Raw genomic sequence first — 20,375 nt, 5'->3', positions numbered from 1 at the left:
AGCCCTAAACATGGCGAAACCAAAATTTGGAAAACATTCCACATGGGTTTAATCTGCAGGGGTCAAAGGTAAAAATGCATATGCATTTTCGTGACGGTCAAATGAGCAAACTATGGCGGGTGGTTCGGCTGGAAACTGGTGTTTGATCGAAAGCGATCCTGCCGTTTTTACAGAGCTGATCAGAGGGTTTGGTAAGTCAGTACAGTCTGACAGTAGGCCACATCAGTTGTATTTAAAGTAGTGTTAGATTTTGGACCCGGAAGTTTTGTAAAAGTTTTGTGGCATGATAACCGATACCCCTGCTGGCCCTAATGTGTGTTTTATTTCTCCATGCCCTAACTTAGTAAGGGCCCTGTCATGCCTATATAACATGGTAAAGGCTGTTGGCCTACCCCGGCTATACCCAGCCAGAAATGAGACCGAAGAAGACAGAACCTGTGTGTGTAGCAGGGCTACATGTACAAGCTACACAGAATGTTTAATCAGGTGATATGCAATAGGATATAGGCACAGCCGATTAGATGGTCTAAGAACCAGACCTTCAAGTGCACACTAATGCTAGGTAACGGGTCAACACGTACCTGAGTTAACCCATACCCCAAAATTTACACCCAAGTTAAGTCGTACCCAAGTCAAGTCGTACCCAGGTTGACTCGTACCCAAGTCAAGTCGTACCCAGGTTAACTCGTACCCGAGTCAAGTCGTACCCAAGTTAACTTGTAACCTATGAATTTCCACATTGAATCTGACCAATGGAAGCATTTTTCCCCGGCCGCGAATGACGAAAGAGGAATGATGGCACGTTCCCATATTCTCTACTCTGTTGACTTGTATTGTTGGGAATATTAAATTGAGATGAATATGAAAAAATATCATTTGTCGAATTGTTACTGCTGGTACCAGCGAAAGCGATTCAAGACAATGCAGGCGAAGCTTTTCAAGATCTGGCAGCGGTACTGGTTTGGGGAGCTGACGACGTCCGAGCTTCTTTGTATCTGCAAGCACCTGAATGGTCCCACGCTGTAGGCCCACCAAACCAAACAGCCCTTTTCAGGGCAACCACTTTCAAACCAAATGGCCCTTTTGAGGGCCACCACATTTTCCAAAAAGAGATACATGTACATGTATGCTTTACCTGCAAAGAATAAAAAAATTATTTTCAGTTTTTATTTAAGTTTAATGAAGTATTTAAAATTTATTTGAAATATATTTTAAAAAAATTTCTCGTAATAGAAATCACCAAGTTGTAAGGGGTACGAGTTAACTTGGGTACGAGTTAACTTGGGTTCGAGTTAACTTGGGTACGAGTTAGCTTGGGTACGACTTGACTCAGTTACGAATTGACCCGCGTACGAGTTGACCCGGGTACGAGTTAACCAGGGTACGAGATGACGTGGGTACGAGATGACTTGGGTACGAGATGACCCAAAATCTAATGCTACACAGTGCTAGACAAAGACGCAAGGAAAGTAAGGGGCTGCTGCGTGTAGCAAAAAATTGCTACACCATAGACTTGTGTACAAACCCGGTGCTACACAGTGCTACATGGAAAAATGAAAAACCAATGCCCGGCGGTGTGGGGGGGTGAGAGGGAGACACTGGTGCTTCACCACATGCAGCCACCAGGCTAGGGTTAAACCTCAACAAGTGTTGAAAAACAAGCTCAATTGCAGAATACCCCACCATCCTGCACGATCAACCTCATAGCCAGGTACAGATCAGAGTGTCACACTCTTCTCAAGGGATTTTCACCTTGTACCCACGTAAACCATTCATTCCAGGGGTCGTTTTTTAGATTGACACAGTATTCTGCAATTCATGCTCTGAAAAACATGCAGAACCAAAGTCCCACGAACATTATATCCTCTTTAACTGGCAGAATTCTTCAAACTTATCTCATCACCATGAATCACTTGACACGCTGCGGCACTGTGCACCAATCCCATGATTTTTATCATGAGACTGGCCTGGAATACTTCAATGTTTTAGCTGCTAAATTTTATTTTTTAGGACATGTTTTCACTTTCTAATGGCTGATGAGTCACTGCAGGGAAAAAAATTCTTCTCCCTTTTCTTCAATACTCTGAAAATGAAGCTAAGTTTGAAGTTGGCAAGTGGTTTCAGTTTGAAGCCCGGGTTGATTATATGCTAGGCCCAATGTTTCTAAACTTTCTCCTCTGCTGTTACTTAGTTTCATGAAAAGAGTGGTCAGTCTGAAGTATTTGCCTTGAGGAGAAGCACCCCCCTCATCAGCTGAAAAGAGCCATGTTGGTGGGGAGAGTACATTTTGTTGTGATGCGACTGCAATGCTTGCATTGCATAGTCGTTTGTGAATCAGCTATGTGCAATTCCCACCAAAGGAGCCTCTGTTGCTAGGAAAATTGCGCCCTCTCTTGGTGCTGCTTGCAGCCCATAGTGCATGACTAAGGACGAAATCTGTAGAAATTGAGACTAGGCACAAAGTATCTCTTTTGACTTTGTTCAATAAGTGCGTACTGCTATTCTTTCCTCCATGGTTGAACTTGTTTCGTGCAGAGTCCATTTTCTGGAATTGCATGTGCCGTTGTTTTCACCAGTGAGCTGAAGTTTTGGGGATTCTCCTACATATGTGTAGCCCGCGCGGTACGCTGAAGTGCGCCCTCAGGGAATGATGAAATCACCGTGGAGAGCTCCATGTTTTTGCTCATGTTTGGCTAAATTTCCCCAGACAAGAAACAAGATTCCTGTTAAAAGTCAATTCATGACCCCGGTTGATTGAAAATCATAAGCCTGTGGCTCTCAGAAATACCTCATTGTTTTGTGAGTTAACATGGTTGGCTTGAACTGTACTCTGCTGGGAGAGCAACCAGATCGCTTAGTGTTTGGCTGGACCGCTGGATCTACGCCGTATGCAGAGTGGATCAAGTCACTGGTGATTGGCCATCTTGTAAACTTGTATGTTACCTCTTCATGAGGACAGGAATTGTTCTGTTTGTATGATGTGAAACTCCATCACTGGACTTTCTTCCAGTCTCCAAGCAGAAGCTGTGGTAGCGGGACTGTTTGCTGTGAAACTGTAATAGGCTTGGGCCTATTGAACCAGTATGATTGTCGTTGAGACTTCAAAAAAAGTGAACTGAACAAGCAATGTGTAGTCTCGCCACGAGTAGAGATTTGGGACTTGATTGTACCAAGTGAAATCAAGCACTCATATTCTTGAATATAAGGGACCCTAAAGCTTTTTGTAGACTACCTGTATACCGGTATTATTGGATTTGTGAAAGATAAAGCATTGTTTTTTTCTTGATGTCAGATTGTTAACATAAATAAGTACGTACGCCTATGTGTAAGTTTTTCGCTATCCTCATTGATGTTCTAGATTTTGATAGGGATTTTCCCAGTGCAAGTTTGTATTGATTAAAGTTTTGCAGTTCAGCGTTTTAAAGTAAGTGTGATTTATCGATCTGTCTGATTCAAAGTGTGTTGACCCCCTCCCCATGTTGGCCATGAGGCTTACCTATGTACATGTACACCATATTTCACAGAGTCAAATACGTGAATGTGGCATTTTTTTTCGTTTTGTGCTTTTCTTTTTAAGGAGTTACAGGTGCTCAGGTTGAAGAGATATGGACACTGGATGATGAAGCTAGCCTGGCAAGACTCAAGTAAGTCAAGAAAATAGCGAATAGCCATCTTGCCTTCATGTGCATGTGTTGGGCACGATCGGTTGACCTGTTGCGCAGTCACACTGCATGATTGGTCGATACTGCTGGAAATCTCCAACTTACTTCGATTTTTCAAAGCAGTCTTCCACAACAGTCAATGAGAAAGAGCAGGCAGTCAGCTTGTGGCAAAATTTCCAACAAACTGTGTAGTAAGATGGACTGATCCTGCAAAGATGGCAAAAATCAAATGATTGGCCACATTGATTGATTGTGCCAAACAGGTGTATTTTTGTACTGCTGCTAGATATGCTTGGGAGGGTGCCGTTTGACATCGGCAGTACATATTTGAGCCAGTCACATTGCTTGTAAAATGCTTACGGGCCATGGCTCACTGAATTTGGTCAGGTTACTCAAAAATCTTTTAAAATCCTTATTCATAAATACCAGAGACAATTTAAGCATTCCTATTCACTGTATAAAATCGTCGATGAAGCATCGCCTGGCAACGTGTGGGTATCATCTCACACAGTACGGATCATGCACATGCCAATCTCTGCCTGAGGAGATTGTGTAGGACTACTTGTGAAAGGAAAGAGGTAAAACTGTTCAACAAAAGTATTGGAAATTATCATTTTTAAACTTGTTTTGACTTTCTGACTTCAGAGTTTTTTATGAATGGATATAACTATGTGCTTAAATGGACGATTGGTTCCGGAGAATGGACACCTATCATGTTCCCCACCTTCAGTTCAGGCATCAGTAGTGTACATTACTGGCCACACACATATTTACATGTGTTAAAGATACGTAACCATTCATTATGCATGTTTTCCTACTTCATTTGCTGTACCCTTCTTTTCAGAGTGCAACTATTTCACAGATCAGCTTATTTGAGTGTTTTAACTTCTCAGATCTGTCATATAAAAAGGGCTACCAGACCTGTCTCAAGTGGGAAAAAAAATGGCTGAAATTCTGAGCAAGAGGAGATGCCCTCACTAGTCCACAAAGGGTGCAACAGATGCCTAGACACCCTTGGGGCTGAAATCCTAGCTAGTCTGTTAGATGATAATCCTTCATTTATTGGTGATCCATTCGCAGACCAGTGCATGGGCTGATTTTCCTGTTCAAATGGCAAGCTGGGGAAGAACCTTCGGGAGCCGTTGTGCAGGATAGCCGATTGGAGAAAATATTCTTTGCCAAACAGGTGACTGGCATTTTCTTTCTTTTGTTTGTTGAGCGGTGTGGTGTGGATCTGGTGTGGATCTGTCTGATGAGTCACATATGGTTTCTTTTTTGCTCAGTCATCCACTGATTGCACATTGCAGCGTTCGTGACATCAATTGATGATGCAGACTCGCCAAACCAGTTGCGCCAGTGCACGTCAGCTCAGTGGACTAATTATGCAAGTTCACCCATTGGGGAGTTGTTTCCCATCCCTGTGCAATATGTGAATGGTAAATGGTGAACCTGCTGCTCTGAAACCTGGTAACGCACCGTTGACTGATCCCACAGACCTACCATAACTACCACACGATTGACCAATAGTTACCTGAGTGATGGATTCATTGGATTGCTTGTGACCTCTGTCAGTTTGACCAGTAGTGCCATGTGATTGGCCAACAGTGCAGCATGATCACTGCAGCAGATCTACCTCCTGTGCCCGACATCAGCCAATTCAGGAATACTTGTCTATGTACCGCTTCTGTGGTCTAATCTGTAAAAGTTATTGACCACTCCTGTTTCAGTTGGTCACAGTGGCTAATCAAGTATTGGGGTATATCAGTTGAATCCGTTGGTTTTTATTTATGTCCAGGTCATAACGAATGCTTGCGCCACCCAAGCCATCCTGAGCGTTCTTCTGAATTGCCAGCATGAGGACATTGACCTTGGCAAGAAGCTCAGCGAGTTTAAGGAGTTTACCAGCAGCTTCGACCCCACCGTGAGTCATTTTTCTCAAGTGCCAAGCCTATCGTGTCCCTAGCGATTGACGTGTCCTTTGACATGACACCAGCAACGTGGAACATCAAATTATATTATTTGGTTGGGCTGGGGAAGGTTTTTGTTGACAAAAGAGCATGTGCCAGCTTGATGTCATGTGACACAGGTGATGCATCTTTTGGCTCTGTTTTTCTGGCAAAACAGCCAGCATTGACCTGCCTGTCTCACTTTGATCACCATTCCCCACCAAAAATGATGTTATATATTATATTTGATGCTGCGTATGTCCATTTATAAACGTACAGTTGGTGTGCTGTTGCATCCAAGAAGCCTGTCATTTGACTAGAAGACATGACTTTACACTTACGAGTGATTTGTTTACAGTGTACAAAAGTCTTACGTTCTTTCTCTCTTTGTTCTTTTGACATTGAGCTGTGTTTTTAATGTCCGTTCTTGTACAGATGAAAGGGCTTAGCATCAGTAACTCTGAAGTCATCAGACAAGTGCACAACGGCTTCTCGAGGTAAATATTGTTATAGCCGCGGCCATCCTAAGACAAAACACTAGCCATTCACTTGACCATTTCTGAGTAACAAGGGGAACAATGAAAAATTTGGAATGCTTCTGTTGCCTTGTGTTGGGCTGACAGGACCTTGTGGTGGTCTTAAGGGGTCTTGTCTTGAACACTCAGCTATGTCTAAGCTTAGAAAGTTCCAAGGTGGATGATAGCTTTTGGTTGCAGCCATGATTGTACCGGAATGCTTTTATCACACCGCGCAAAGTTTCAAATTGTATTTCAAGAGATATTTCTCCTTCCATTTGGTCTATTTTCATTTGGTTTAACCGACTGTTTCTGTGGAATGTTTCCCTTTGGAAGAGACATTTCTGGAGCAGTACCAATGCTTAAAGTGCCGCATCATTATTACCCCTGCTCATCTTGCCCATCTGATCTCATCTCTCTTGACTGTTCCTTATTTTGAACATTTTTTGTTCCGATATTGGAAGTGCTGCCTTAAGCATCTTGCTTGAATTACAAGTGCTTTGTTCACACCAAGTAATTTTTCAAGTCTGATAGCTTCAGTTCCTTCTCAGTAACTGAACTCCCGTAATGAAATGTTCCCAGACAGCAGATGTTTGAGTTTGATTCTTCCCTTGCCAACAAAGATGAGGATGCCTACCATTTTGTCGGTTACATCCCAATCAGCGGCAGGTTATATGAACTGGACGGGTTGAAGGAGGGACCCGTCGATCTAGGTGAGCTCAGGGACAGGACTTTTATTTACAGTTCATAGATACCTACTCTAATAAATGGACGTTCAAGACCAGCCAAGCTCGTAGTTGTGAAGGAGAGAGGGCACTTTTCCACTTAGCAACATTCAATTAGGCCTGACATACATTACAGGTACTGATTGCTTGCGTGTGGCAATGATTGTGCGTTATTGCCGCGAAATCAAATGCAGTAACATTCAAATGTCAGCACAGCACTTTTCCGTTTCACCCCTTGAGAGACACTTGTGGTTTGAAGGTACTTCATTGGACACAAAGGGAAAAATTACTGCTTATCAGGGCAGACGAAGGTGGCAAGTTATTGTAACTGGACTGAATTCCTCTTTGAAGTATTAACTACTCCCTGCCGGGCATTTGGGATCCGGACACATATGCTTTATATGCGTGGCAGGGTCTCCGAACTCGGACAAAGGGAACAGGGCCTTGTAACAAAAGACCGTACTGGAACAAAAGACCAGGCTGCTAGGCATTACCAACATTTTTTCACTCTCAAAAGTGGAGATAATCCAGCCTTGTTTTGAAACGGTATACCACGGTTTGGGGCATTTAGAGCTAGCAGATTACCACGGGGACAAAAGCACTCCACCACCGCAGCGATGAGCCACATGCTAATCTGGCCCCTATTGAAAAGAGGTCAGCAGCACACTGAGCCAGGTTCGTGAACAAAAGAAAGTTATGTAACACTGCACAATCTGGGCTCTTTTTAAAAGGCTGCAGGCCTGGCTGAAATACTCGGGCATCAATAGATTTTGTTGGGCAAGAAGGGCCACCAGACAGTCCTTCACGCATTTGTAAGTGTCCAGTAAATGAAGATAGGAATTTTTAAAGAATTTTGAAAACAGAAAAAAAATGATAAATATCCCGGCCCAGCATCATCAGCATTAATAAATGCCCTGGCAGGAAGTGGTTAACAGTGCCTCACCAAACATGTGAAATCTCATGAAACAGCTTTGGCTGTTCATGAGATTTCTCGCTCCAGGGTTTTCGAGTCACTCCAACAACAGTGGCCAATTGACAGTTATTTTGTATTTTACAGACAATTATGTCTCACAATCTATTGATGTAGCCCTAGCAGAAAGGGAACAGACCAGTACCACCACCAGTACATCAAAATACACTGTACTTTTCTCATCTTTAATTGGTTTTTATTGTTTTCTGAAGGAAAGTGTGATCCCGATGACTGGCTTAAGACTGTCAAACCAGCCATTGAACAAAGAATAAAAAAGTGAGTGCCTCTTTAAAATGTTCGTAATTCCGCGGTGTCTGTTGGAAGTACTTTGTGGATTGAAGGCCAGGTACAATGACTCATGTTCCTGAGCAAGATACTTGACTGCAGTTGCCTCTAGCTGGTATAAAAAGTAATATGCATTGACGAAACTGGTAATTTAGTTCATTCTGACTTGAGCATTGGAAGCTGCCACTTGTAGAATGCATTTAATAGAGTGGTGGCGACATTTAAGTGCCCGATGATTGTACATGAACTCACAGTTTACCAAAATCTTTGTCCTTGGGCAGGTTACTCGACTTTATTTTGAATAATTGACCCAATTCATGTAAATAGTACAGGTGGTAGCTAGAGAATACTGAAAGTGAACTGAGAGTGAACTGAAAGTTTACATAAGGGGGGGTTTCTTCGTTGTTACCGCTGTGGCGTCTGTGCTGTTGTTCTTAAAGATACAGTGCTGGGGAGATCCACTTCAATCTCATGGCGATTATCTCCGACCGGCGGATGATATTTCAGCGCAAGTACGACAAGATGAAAGCGCAACTGGACGCACTGGAGACGCAGGTGAATAAAAAATCCACGCTGCTGCCTTGTTCTAATGATGCTGCGATCCTTCTGTCTGGTATCTTGTCAATTTGTAAGACTTTCATGGCTCCCCAAATGTCTGCAGTGGTGTGGAGTGTTGCAGTTGCGGGGCCCCAGGTGGCAAATTTGTAGCAGCTGAAGTTTTCAGATTTATAAGTGCACGTTTTAGCAGCTTCTAACTTTTTCAGTGCACTGCTGAGTACAAACTTTTCTCTCACCAGTTGTTAAGGATTATGGCTGCATTTTGTAAGCATTTCAATGACAGTAATGGTTGACAGGTGTAACCCTGCTGCCATTGGTTACATCATTTTAACATTCCACTGAGTAAAGCGACCATCTTCACTTTTAATGCCTCTGTCCACACAAGCACTCAATCCCTACATCTGTTCAGTGTTGAGCATCAACATATCGAGCATTACATCCCTCTCTAAGCGGGTTATCTGTTGAAACGGTATGCTGTCATGAGTAAAAAAGTAAGCAACTTACTGGTGTGCTGTGTGTTACCTCAAGGGTGAGGTCATGGAAACTGACCAGTCAGCCAGCAAGCCGCAGACGGCTGCCAGCATCCAATCAGAGCTCGGCAGATTGACCATGCTTCTGGAGGAGGAAGACAAGAAAGCCAAAAGATTCAAGGTAAGCCGGTGAGGAAGAGGAAGGTTGAAGCGGCTGTTGAATGCCGCTGACTCCAAGTGTCCAGTGCCCAAACGCACGCCCTGGGGGTTTGCTCTCATTCAAATGAAATTAATCACCCACAGATTCTGTGTTTTGATTGGCCAAGAACTAGTCACATGGCATTTGGTATATTTGCTGTCTTGCTGTGCACAGTCAAATGAACTATATCTGTAGCAACCAAAGTCTCATTTCCATGGCAACCAATGTTGCATACTGGTGTGCAAATTGTATGGATTCCCAAGTGGTGGCGCTAAAGAGGTGGGTTCAAACGTTCCCTGAAAAAGTAGTTTGGCTAAAATACATCGTTATATGGGGCTCACTGATGCAAGATGGTGGAAGAAATTTGCATCAACATGAACTAGACACGTATCAAGGCATTGCACAGTTGTAATGTATTATCCTCAAAATGTTTGATAGGTTACTGTGCTGTCAATAAAACCCTGAAATTCTAAGGTTCTTTTGTTATTTAAAGTTTGGACAGAGGTGTGACTGTGTTATGAAACCCATGGACTGGCATACTTCAGTCACTTGTGCACATCTATACACCCTTTCAGGGGCCTGTATGTGAGTAGAATAGACTTTATTCATGGGGCCGGCTATATTGAAATTGAAAGGGAGGTTTGGAACGCACAGAAAGTATAAAACAGTCTGGTACCATCGACAGTTTTCAATTTCTAAAGCAGATTCGGCTTCCAAATGAACATTATCGGGACCCACTCCTGGTCACTCAGTCCCTATGAAAATGTTTTCGAATCCTTGTCCTTGATAATAGTTGAGTAACACAGCAGCGCTGTTCTTGAGCAGGCTGTTACGAACAGGCATGTGCATGTCGCATCGAGACAAAGCAATGCAAAATGGCTGACAGATCTCGGACTTTGCACTTATTGTAGTGGACCAGCCCTACGTCAGTTGGATGGTGGAAGGAGGAACGGTCACTCTCAACCAAGAAACAGATATAGGCCTACACAATGACATATGATCTATCTCCCAAACCATGATTTATTCTCAAATGAAAGTAAGTGGAAAGTTTGCAGGATGACACAGTAAGAGATGACAGTGTGACTAATGTAAAAAATCACATGGAAGCAAGGTCAGTTGGACACTGCACAACAGTACAATACACGATTCACTATATCAACAGTTGTCACATTGTGCCCCGAAAATCACACATTAACTCTGACAAAACATCATACAAAATACACCTACAACAATAAATTACTGACGGATACCCTTCCCCATGACTTACATTAAGAGCATGGCCGGAGTCATGCTCCCTACAAAATCGAAGGAAATTACAGAGAGAATTTGATATTGCCCTACACTATTCAAAGCCTACAGAAAGAGACCATGTTGACACTGCATGCACGGGAAGCGTCAAAAGTAAAAAGTTTATGTTAAATACCTCCGTGACACGCATGTGTGAAATGAAGTATTAGGAGAATAAGGACACCCTTACTCAGGCACGTTTACTTCAGGTCGATTCAGAAGATTAATGTGAAACAGATCAAAGTATGGCCATCATAGAAGCCCCTCTTTCCGGGGAGAAGAGAGCGAGATTTCATGGGTTTACCAAAAAAAAGGTAATTCCAGCCGTGCAAGGAGTCAGAATTCAGATCTCATTTGCGTCTGTCCACCAGGATGTTTGAATGTATTCTGCAGAGTTCACCATTTTGTTCTTGCTGCACCTCACTCTACTACCTTCCAATAACTACAGAGTGAAAAAATCGATCCGCAAACACCCTCTCGGGTCAGTTCGTCACGTTTGAGACCACTGTTCTTGTGTTAAGTCAAGAAGAGGAATTCAAAAATGCTCAGGGTGTGTGCTAGTGACCTGACAGGCCATGTCTGTGTGCTTACGAGGTAAACAGATAGGGGTCATTGCTAGGTGACAAATATATTAACCTCTCTTCTTCCTGCACCACGGCTATATTGCAGATGATAGTGACCAGGGCCGAGTTTTGTACATGTAAATCTGCTAAGCAAAGAAAATGGTTGCTTAGCAGTACCTTACTGGCCAAACTGCCGTGCTCTGTATTTGTCTTGCACCTGGTTCCTAGCTGATTCTGTTGCTTAGCACATAAAATTGCTAGACAATGTTGACTGTTCAACAGATCTGTGAAATTTGGCCCGGCAGTGATGACCACGTGACACAATATCAGCAGAGTAGCAGCCAATCATAGTACGCCGGTCTGCTCTTTTACCTTCAAATTCTGTCTCTATTCTCCATTTTGTCTCCTTTCTGTACAAGAACACATCGTGTCTGTTAATGTGCCATTGCAGAAGAGGTGTAAATCAAATGTTTGCAAGTCAGTGGCACTTTTGACAGTCTAATGTTAAACCACCAACTAATATTCAAGTGAACGGAATAATGGCACTGGCGTTCTTGTCCATCCTTTGGCATAAATGTTGCATTAATTCCATGGTCTGACCTGACTTGTGATGTGACTATTGATTGACCTGTGTGACTGAGTGAATTAAAGCTCTAGTGTTGTGCATCTGTCAGTGTCACCAAATGGATCAATAGAGGGCGACAAACTTAAATCCTGGAAGTTCCACAGGAACTCATTTGATAAATGTATGTGTACATGATTTAAGTTACTGATTGGTTGGTTCTTGAGAAGTTAGACTTGAAATTAAATCTGAATAAAAAGAACAATAGATTAATTTAATAGTAATTCATCATACCGGGTAACTGTTCAAAGTTGCAGGAAAGTCTCAAGTTTATATGGAACCAGTGGTGTAGTCGAGTGCCTCACAGGTCCTTAAACAAGTCATCCAGTTGCAAGCCAAGTCATAAACCATTGAAATGAACTGGTGCAAAAGCATTCCTCTGTTGTTGTTCACCCTGCTACTTATGAAAGGACTTGTGAAAGCGACTTACGAAACGACTTGTGATGGACTCAACTTCAACACAGCACTGAACACTGGGCATGTTAAATGCAACTTTTCTGTCGTTTTGTAAAAAAAACAAACAGGTGGAAAATATCAGACGAAAACACAACTACCTTCCGATGATCATGGAGTTGTTAAAAGTTCTGGCCAGTAAAGGAGAATTGCTACCACTCGTTCAGAAGGTGAGTGGGAGTTGTTTTTGAACTTTTTCAACCACTAGTTCAGGATACGAGTACACTGTATATTCTTAAAGGGTGCCATGTGACAAATGTCCCTCAAATGAAACTGTCACTGCTTTTTCATTCATGGAAATAAACCATTTGCGAGTTAAATTTGAATAAAATCTGATACACCGAGTTCTTCAAATTCACGAGAACATAACAACTTGAATTCTCAATACTAAAACCACTGTTGCTATACCTCGTGATTCAAGGCAAGCTTTTGCTTAGTTACATAAGAGATGCCTTGCAACAATACACTGTTTTCAATGGATAAGAACGGCACAAAGGAACCAGTCCATTCCAGAGATGGTGGTCGCTATGCAAAAGCTTGCCCTAAATCACGAGGTATAGCAACAGTGTCTTTAGTCTGGGGAATTTAAATTGTTACGTTTCTGTGCAACCGGATAACACAGTGTACCAGATTTTATTCAAATTTAACTCGCAAGTGACTTATTGTTTCACCTCCCTCATTGGTTAATTGTATGGAAACATGCACATCTTGAAACATTAAGAAGTTTCCGTGCTCCAAGAGACAACTATGGGCGCTGTTGCATTGATTTCATTTTGGAAAGATAATGTTGAGTTTATGGATTTTCTGTATAAATCATTCACCCCAAAGTTGCTCATTTGAAACATCTGGTGGAAATGATTGCTGATTGGCATTTCCATCAGAATGCTGTCTCAGATCAGTCTATGTGCTATTAAGTGGACCGTTCCCATGATTTGGAAATGTTTCAATGGGACATTTTTAGTAGAAAGGTCCAACAGAGCACGAACATTCGCAACATTTGACACGCTTACTGTTGTAATTTCATTTCCTGACATAAGGGTACAATCCACTTCGGAGGCTTGGGAACACTTCCAAGGACATGACCAAAAAAATCTCTGTCTGGTATTTAAATTGAAAAAATTTTCTCACAGGTGACTATTAGACTAGCTAGGAATGTGTAAAGATGTGATTGGAAAAGTATGTTCAAAGCCTGGTGGTTGATGACTGGTGCTGATTGTGGGCCAAATTGAGCTTTAAAACCCCCTGATGTTTGAAGAGAAGAATGGAATGAATAGAACGGGAATGCAACTTTACTTCGGATGGCACGTTGCACTCATGCCATTAAAAACTGGGAAATATTGTACAAAGTCAGTTTCCTGGTTTTTTTTTTGTGGAAGTTCAAGTTGCATACCTGATAGAGAAGTGCGCGATGGTTTTGGCTATACATGTATTGAGAGCGATTTCAAGTTTGGGCTTGGCACTAAGGGCATGTCGACATGGGTGGTGTATCTCTTTTGCACAGTTGCACCTCCAGGATTTGTCGGGGGGGGGGACTCAGACTGGAAGTCCCTCCCCTAAAAAGGATAGCTCATGATGCTCAAGCCCCTCCCCTGTTGTGCCATAGAAGACTGAAATGTTTGGCTAAATGAGGGACAGTAGTTTCAGATATATGTGTACAGTATATTCAATTGTATCTTTATTTTTCAGATTTTTTCCAACAAATTATAAACTTCTTTGGGGGACTCTGGGCCCCCGAGTGGCCCCCCCCCCTGCACCACTGCTTTTACAAAAGGTTTACGTGGCAGAGAGTCCATCGGCATCAGTTAGCAAAAGAAAGAAAAGCCAAAGAGCAAAGTGTTTGCTGTCTGGTCTTTATGTAACAGAGTATTTAAAGATTATTTCTTTACCCATTGTCCCACCGATATCTTTCAATAAATAAAGTGTACACATGAAACTGGGTAAAGCTTATCTGAAGTCAGTATTAACTGATTTTGTGGGCTGTGCTTGTGGCTGACTGTTGGACCCATCCTTGATTTTATTTGTTCAAGGGAAAAAAAAAGTTGCCACAAAATCAAACATCTGGTGACATTGAACTCTTCACCTTTTGATCAAGGGATAAAGGGACGACCATCTGTTGTCAAAGTTAATGAAGTTTCAGGAAAAATTGGTGTGTTTGTGGTGTACGTTCACAGATAGCACTGGAATGGGGTACCTTGGAAATATTTCATTTTGCACCCTGTGCACCTGTCCCCAGGATAGTCAGTGTTTGCAAGTACATAATTTACAAATCTTCATTGATTACACAATTCTTCAACACTGGTATGTACATGTATTATGTTTAGAGACTGCTGCAGGGTATCATTTTCATAAACTTTGCCGGGATTACACAGTCAGTTTTTAAAATTGCCTGGGGAAACAAAGACGACAGACGTTATAGTCCTAGATGAAACCCTGCTCTTTAATGACCCCCCCCAAAAAACCACCTGCTTGTTTAAAGGAATGCATAAGTTTGCACAGTCAATTCTGTCCTACTGAAAATGCCTCTCAACAAACCATGGAAACCATGAATGGCAATACAGAACTCACTGCTGGTTGCATATCCACTTGTATATTCCATGTGATGAATGACAGTGCTTAATTCACCATACCCAAACGAACATTTCTTAGACGGTTATTTTCCTGCTGTAACATGCTAAGCTTCTCTTCCTGTGGCCCCAGTGTTCTGACAGAACGCAAGGCTTGAGGTGTCCTTCTCCTAAATGTACATAAAGGTGCAATCTGCTCCATCTTTCTATGCAGCTTGGGGTTTTTTTTTTCATTCAAAACGTCACTCTCCACAGAAGCTTGCTAAAGCCTTTCGCAGAACGTGATAATTTGCTATTGTAAACTGTACTTGTTAAATACGCAGGGTTTTACAATCTGGGGTTAAAATATCCCTCTGTCCACTGAAACTGATGCCCTTTGGTGCTACATGTGTATCAGCTTCCATCTTTCCATTGAAAACATTGTGTTTGAAGGAAATGATACAGATTGAACATATCCCATCATTTAAATGAACATGATTAAGAACCAAATGCTCATTGATTCGTTCATCATCACATGCCAGGTGCTATTTTTGCACTCATACGGGAGTATACTAAACTGTTCCCCAGAAACAGTTCCATGGAATTGTTGCTAGGGTGAAGTTTAGATAGGGCCAGTATCTGTCCTCTGGTCATGTACCCTGCTACCTACATGCTATTGTCACAGAATGACCGTATTGTCTTCCCAACCCTACTCTTATCATTTTTTTAAAAAAGCAATTCAGTTTTAGCAGAAGGCTATTAAAACAACAACTTTATGAGGTGGTTTTTTTGGTAGAATGATTAGTAATGCCCACAGCCATGTTGACTTCAAAAGTGTGGGACCTAAAGGGGTATGTGGAAAGGGGTTTGAGAAGGAAGTTTTAGAAATAAGTTTCCCAACTTATTGGGTAGCAGGTTGGCGCACTGTTACCTTTCTCACCTTCAATCTCTGGGACCCGAGGTCTAGGTGGGCATGCTGATTGGGTTTTCAGTCCCAACCTGATTCCGTTAGGTTCCCCCCGTCACATATGTCTGGTTGTTTTGCCATCTTGTCATTTGCAATCATCCTGTAGGTGGCACTTGTGCCGTTGAATAAACATGAGATGAATAATTCTGAGGCATTTATCTTTCTTTTCCTACCACCCGCAGGCCCAAGAGAAAGCTGCAGCTCAGGCCACGGAGACGGAAAAAGACAAGAAGGAAGCGGAGCCTTCAAAGTGAGAGCATCCTTCACACCTTATTCATACACCCCTCTCCTTGTTTTTCTTATCAAACTACCACTTCAGACAAGGTTCAGATAATCATGTCGATCTACAAGGACGTTTCTCTGTTTGAATTTGTCATTCTAGCCTTGAATAGCCTATCATTGTTCTGGAATAGCAGGATATTTTGCGAGAGAGCAATGTTTATACAGGATTAGCACTGATTGTTTCCATGGCAACAACCCTGGGGCGTCCACTGGAATACAGTCAAGTTTCTATCCACAAAAAGGTCCTGTGACTTCTACATATCAGGTAGATCCAACCCCAGCCAACAGCCAGACTAAGTGGCAGTTACAAAACTATCAAGCCTGACTTTCAAACCAACATTCTTGATTATTTTTGCCTTTACTCAAACTCTAAAGCATCTGCGTTAGGGGTTAATTTTTTTCCCCTGGTGCAGTCACGATGTCTGTGACCTTTCTGGAGTCGGCTCTTCCTCTCGTTTATTTTCAATACATATCTGTCTGGCACTCCAATACATGTTTGAGGTGAGCAAGGAGGATTTCCTGCAAGAAGTGTGCATTTGGGTTATCACTTATGTTTTCAGTTATACAATTGGGGATCCAGCATTTACAAAAATGGGGGTGGGAAGCACTCAGCAATTTTGAAAGTAGGAGCCCCAAGTAGGGGTGAAACCGAACTTATAAGTGGATGTACTTTTTTAATGAGAATTTCTGTCCTTAAAGTTATTAGATAGCCAGGGAAGGGCAAAAGAAGAAAAAAGAAACAATGGAAAGATATCACTACCAAAAAAAGTGAAAAAACAATTTAATGGGGAGTGGGGTGTATGTCAGGTGTGACACACCCCCCCGTCTGTTAATGAGCTCACTGACTGCAGTCCCAATTCATCCTCTACAGTGTCCCTCACTATAGAAGTCAATGTGTCATATACATTGAAGAGCTGTTAAGGTGATTTTCCGTTTTGACATCAGAGCCATCGGCTCATCCTTTCTGTCTGATGTAATTGATCGAAAGGCAATCCCAGTGCCAGCCAATGTTTCGCAATCAATGTCCTGGCACTGGGCCAGGATGTGCTCAGAACGAGGGCGGGTTGTGTAAGGCATGCTCCAGTCCACTCCACCTTTAACAGAAACACCCCCTGATTGGATGAAAAGAGCCATGTTTGTGGGGAGTGTCCAATTTGTTGGTAGCCATGCGACTACAACGTTTGCATTTTCATAGTCCTTTGTGATGAAGTGATTTGCTTGCCATGAAATAAGGTATTTGGTGGCCTGTCGTGTCAAGATTGGCAAGGCCTTCTGCGTAATATCTCTATTAGAAATACAGATATTACTATTTCACGATTTAATGTTGACTTTGTGCATCTTGAAATAGAATTAGAAATACAGTGTATCTCGATTTTGGGATTAAATGTCAACTTTGCACGCCATTAAAAACACTGTTGATGCGCCTTTGATCCAGAATGTACGTCAGTGGGAACGGCATTTCGCCATGCTGACCCTTGACCCGTTCGCCAGATCCAAGTACCTTAAGTGTTAATCGCACATAACTGTTTTGACAACTAAATCTTGCAACTGTGCTGGTCACAACTTTGGATAATCATTCAAAGATTTATTTCAGTTCTTTGACTTGCATTGGGCTAATTCACAGCATACATCGATTACATGTATTGGCCATTGTCCAAATGACGTAGCTTGTAAAAAGCAGCACATAATTTCAGATGCTAACCAACGAGCCAGAAAAACGCCTGTAGAGCCTAGGGGGATTAATTGGGGGGAGGGGTGTCACAGGTATTACGGGATCTGGAGGTGTCAGACACAACCTGAGCTCCCCTGGGCTTGAGAAAGCAGTGCACCTGTCATTAAATAGATCTGGCACTAAACATTGCTTCTAAGACACCCCCTTTCAATGTCAGTGCTGTCTTCATTTGCTGTGTGCGTTTATTTTCGGAGCAAATGCATAGTGGAAAGCCTTACCAATTCATTTTTTGACGTTTTGTCTAAGGGGATGCTTCTCCCCTACCTTATCGTGACGCCCATGGTCCTGATATTTTACAGCTTCAGAATTATCAGTTTTTGTTTGCTTTTCGACTTGGCGATTTTGTGTCATTGATCGTGGCGTGCCTATTAATCAACAGCTTGAATTAATCGGTTTACAGAAGTTGGCAGCCGGTTTTACAGACGTTGTTAGATATTTGTGTTTGTTGTGGGTTTTCATTTTAATTCACCCGTGGCCTGTTGTACAGGTTGTTCTGTTTATTCCTTGTTTGTTCAAGCGTTTGTAAGCAAGTGAAGAATTCTTCAGCCTGATTATTGTGCCACATGTCAACAACTGTACCTAATGTGGAAATAAAAAGCAACACGATTTCTGCCACAGAAACCAACAAGAAAGAATGAATCCTAACATATTAAACTTGTATAACGTCAGTATTTATGTTGCTACAGTAGGACTGGTAGTTTCCCATACATCTCTTTGGATCGACCCATGGAAGAAAATTTATGTTCTTTCTTCAACCTATAAACATGTGCCTGTATTGCTCAAAGGCGTAAATAAAATAATTGTATTTCAGTGTTGAATAACAGTCATGTCTGGTGGCTAATTTATCAATAAAAACAGCTGCTGATTTCCTGTTGAGTCGCGCATACAGGCGTAGAAGGTCACGGCCTGTGTGACGGATTCATTTCCGCAGCAGACCTCGCGTCCTAAATTACGCGAGTGCTTCTCGGAAATTTCGTAACAAGCCAATTTCGGAAGCCGGATTCCAAATTTCATGTTGAATTCCGTACACTGGCAACAATTGTATAATGTTCTAGGGTCAAAGGCAAGTGAGCACCATGCATGCCGTGATTGTCAAAGCTGACCGTGCAGAGACTTGGAGATTTCCTCCTTGTGAAACCATTCTCTACAAAACTCTCTGGACTCCATACATACTTGTTCAAAACACCAAAGTTGAAAAAGACCTTCCATTCGTCTTGCACTGTTCGTTTTCTACTGAATTCTTTGAAGTAGACCATTGGACAAGTCTTGGGCGTCGTAACCACGTAGACTGCCCATGTAGCTATCAGAACTATATGCACGGAGCCAACAGTATGGGCAAAGCTTGCTGCAGTTTGATATACATGTACAATGTATAGCTCTATTGTTTTGGCTCAACCAGTTAAATTAAGGCCCGAGTGAATTGAAATTCGTGGTTACGTGTCATAATATCATGCTCTTCGATCACCATGAAGCAGCCGCGGAAATACTTTTAAGAAAGACCGTACATTATTATCAAAACGGATTCGAAACTCAGAAAATCTCTGCCCTTGAAGTTTTGCGCAGACTTAAATCCAAGGCGGGAATTGGACAGTTTTATTCACTCGCCAAGCGCCACATGCAATCGTTCCAGTTGCTGGGTCTTCATGTATAGTATAAAGTTAATCCGATTTGCGCCATAACTGCGGTTACACCGCATTACACGCACATTCTTCAGCTTGACGCGCGCGTGCACTTGGCAAATCAAGGCACCTTATTGGTCGAAGAGGCGTGTAACGCGCGCGTACCACCTGTCCACGAGCATTGCACCACCAGAATAATGGCTTCTACTTCCGGTTGTCGAATTATACTTTACGTTATTATTGACACTATTCTCTGTGCGGTCAGAGAGTAACGCGAAAACCACAGGCTTAAGCCACCTGTCCATATGTGCGCAAACACTTGCATATCCGTCAAAATCGCTCCTGTTGCGAACGCAACGCACACGTGTTATGTTAATGGTCAGTTTTTGTGTCCGTGAAAGTTTAACGCATGAACGCATTGTGTACGCAACACACTCAAAAATGTACGTATGGAACTGTCTTAATTGGGATTCGAACTTACGACTTCCTGTTTACTAATAGAGGTCGACGTATTAACCTCTCGACCAAACTGGGAATCAAAGGGATTATGCGTATGAAAGGTGAAATCTTGGTGTGAAATTAACAATCAATCAGTTGTGATAACGGCGTGTAACATCTTCGAGTCCCTTGTGCGTTTGTGTGATCTGTCATTTCGTGAGGTCGAAAAGAGGGTGCAGTAAATGTCGTAGTATAATGGTTCGCACTCCTTGATTTTTGGCGCTGAAAACACTACTGTTTAACGACTTGTTCTCAAGTCTAGTTGTTACAACGTACTGCATAGAAAGATCCCGGATGCGTGGCAATGTTACGAAATTTGACTCTATCTTGATGACCCGCTGACATGACCGCGGTGAAAAGTAGTACCAATTGATTTACTGATTGCTTTCTGTCGAAGGAAGGGCGAAGGACTCCATGCTGCCACCTTGGTTCATCCTGTATCTTCACACGGCCTGATATGGCGTTCAACGATATCCAGT

At 42.4% G+C, this 20,375-nt stretch overlaps 1 protein-coding gene across 1 annotated transcript; it reads left to right on the top strand.

Annotated features, from left to right (window-relative positions):
* Nucleotides 1-51: 51 nt before the first annotated feature.
* uchl5 (ubiquitin C-terminal hydrolase L5) lies at nt 52-18,602 on the top strand. The gene is made up of 11 exons (XM_087143148.1): nt 52-191; nt 3,578-3,644; nt 4,743-4,848; nt 5,458-5,583; nt 6,044-6,105; nt 6,706-6,836; nt 8,031-8,094; nt 8,544-8,658; nt 9,190-9,312; nt 12,327-12,425; nt 15,948-18,602. The coding sequence occupies exons 1-11, from the start codon at nt 113-115 to the stop codon at nt 16,017-16,019; spliced, it is 1,044 nt and encodes a 347-aa protein (XP_086999274.1). The 5' UTR covers nt 52-112; the 3' UTR covers nt 16,020-18,602.
* Nucleotides 18,603-20,375: the final 1,773 nt, after the last annotated feature.

The sequence above is a fragment of the Acanthaster planci genome, linkage group LG11 (genome assembly GCF_054643075.1).
Source record: "Acanthaster planci isolate LZ-2023a linkage group LG11, COTS_SCS, whole genome shotgun sequence".
Lineage (NCBI taxonomy): Eukaryota > Metazoa > Echinodermata > Asteroidea > Valvatida > Acanthasteridae > Acanthaster > Acanthaster planci.
The sequence above is the reverse complement of the archived record's forward strand: the minus strand, read 5'-3'. Positions and strand labels throughout refer to the sequence as shown.

Excerpts from the sequence above, each read along its gene's own strand:
- uchl5 (XM_087143148.1), top strand. The coding sequence starts at position 113 with ATGGCGGGTGGTTCGGCTGGAAACTGGTGTTTGATCGAAAGCGATCCT. Across the intron at positions 5,584-6,043 it reads CCAGCAGCTTCGACCCCACC|ATGAAAGGGCTTAGCATCAG; the intron begins GTGAGTCATTTT and ends GTTCTTGTACAG. Across the intron at positions 6,106-6,705 it reads GTGCACAACGGCTTCTCGAG|ACAGCAGATGTTTGAGTTTG; the intron begins GTAAATATTGTT and ends AAATGTTCCCAG.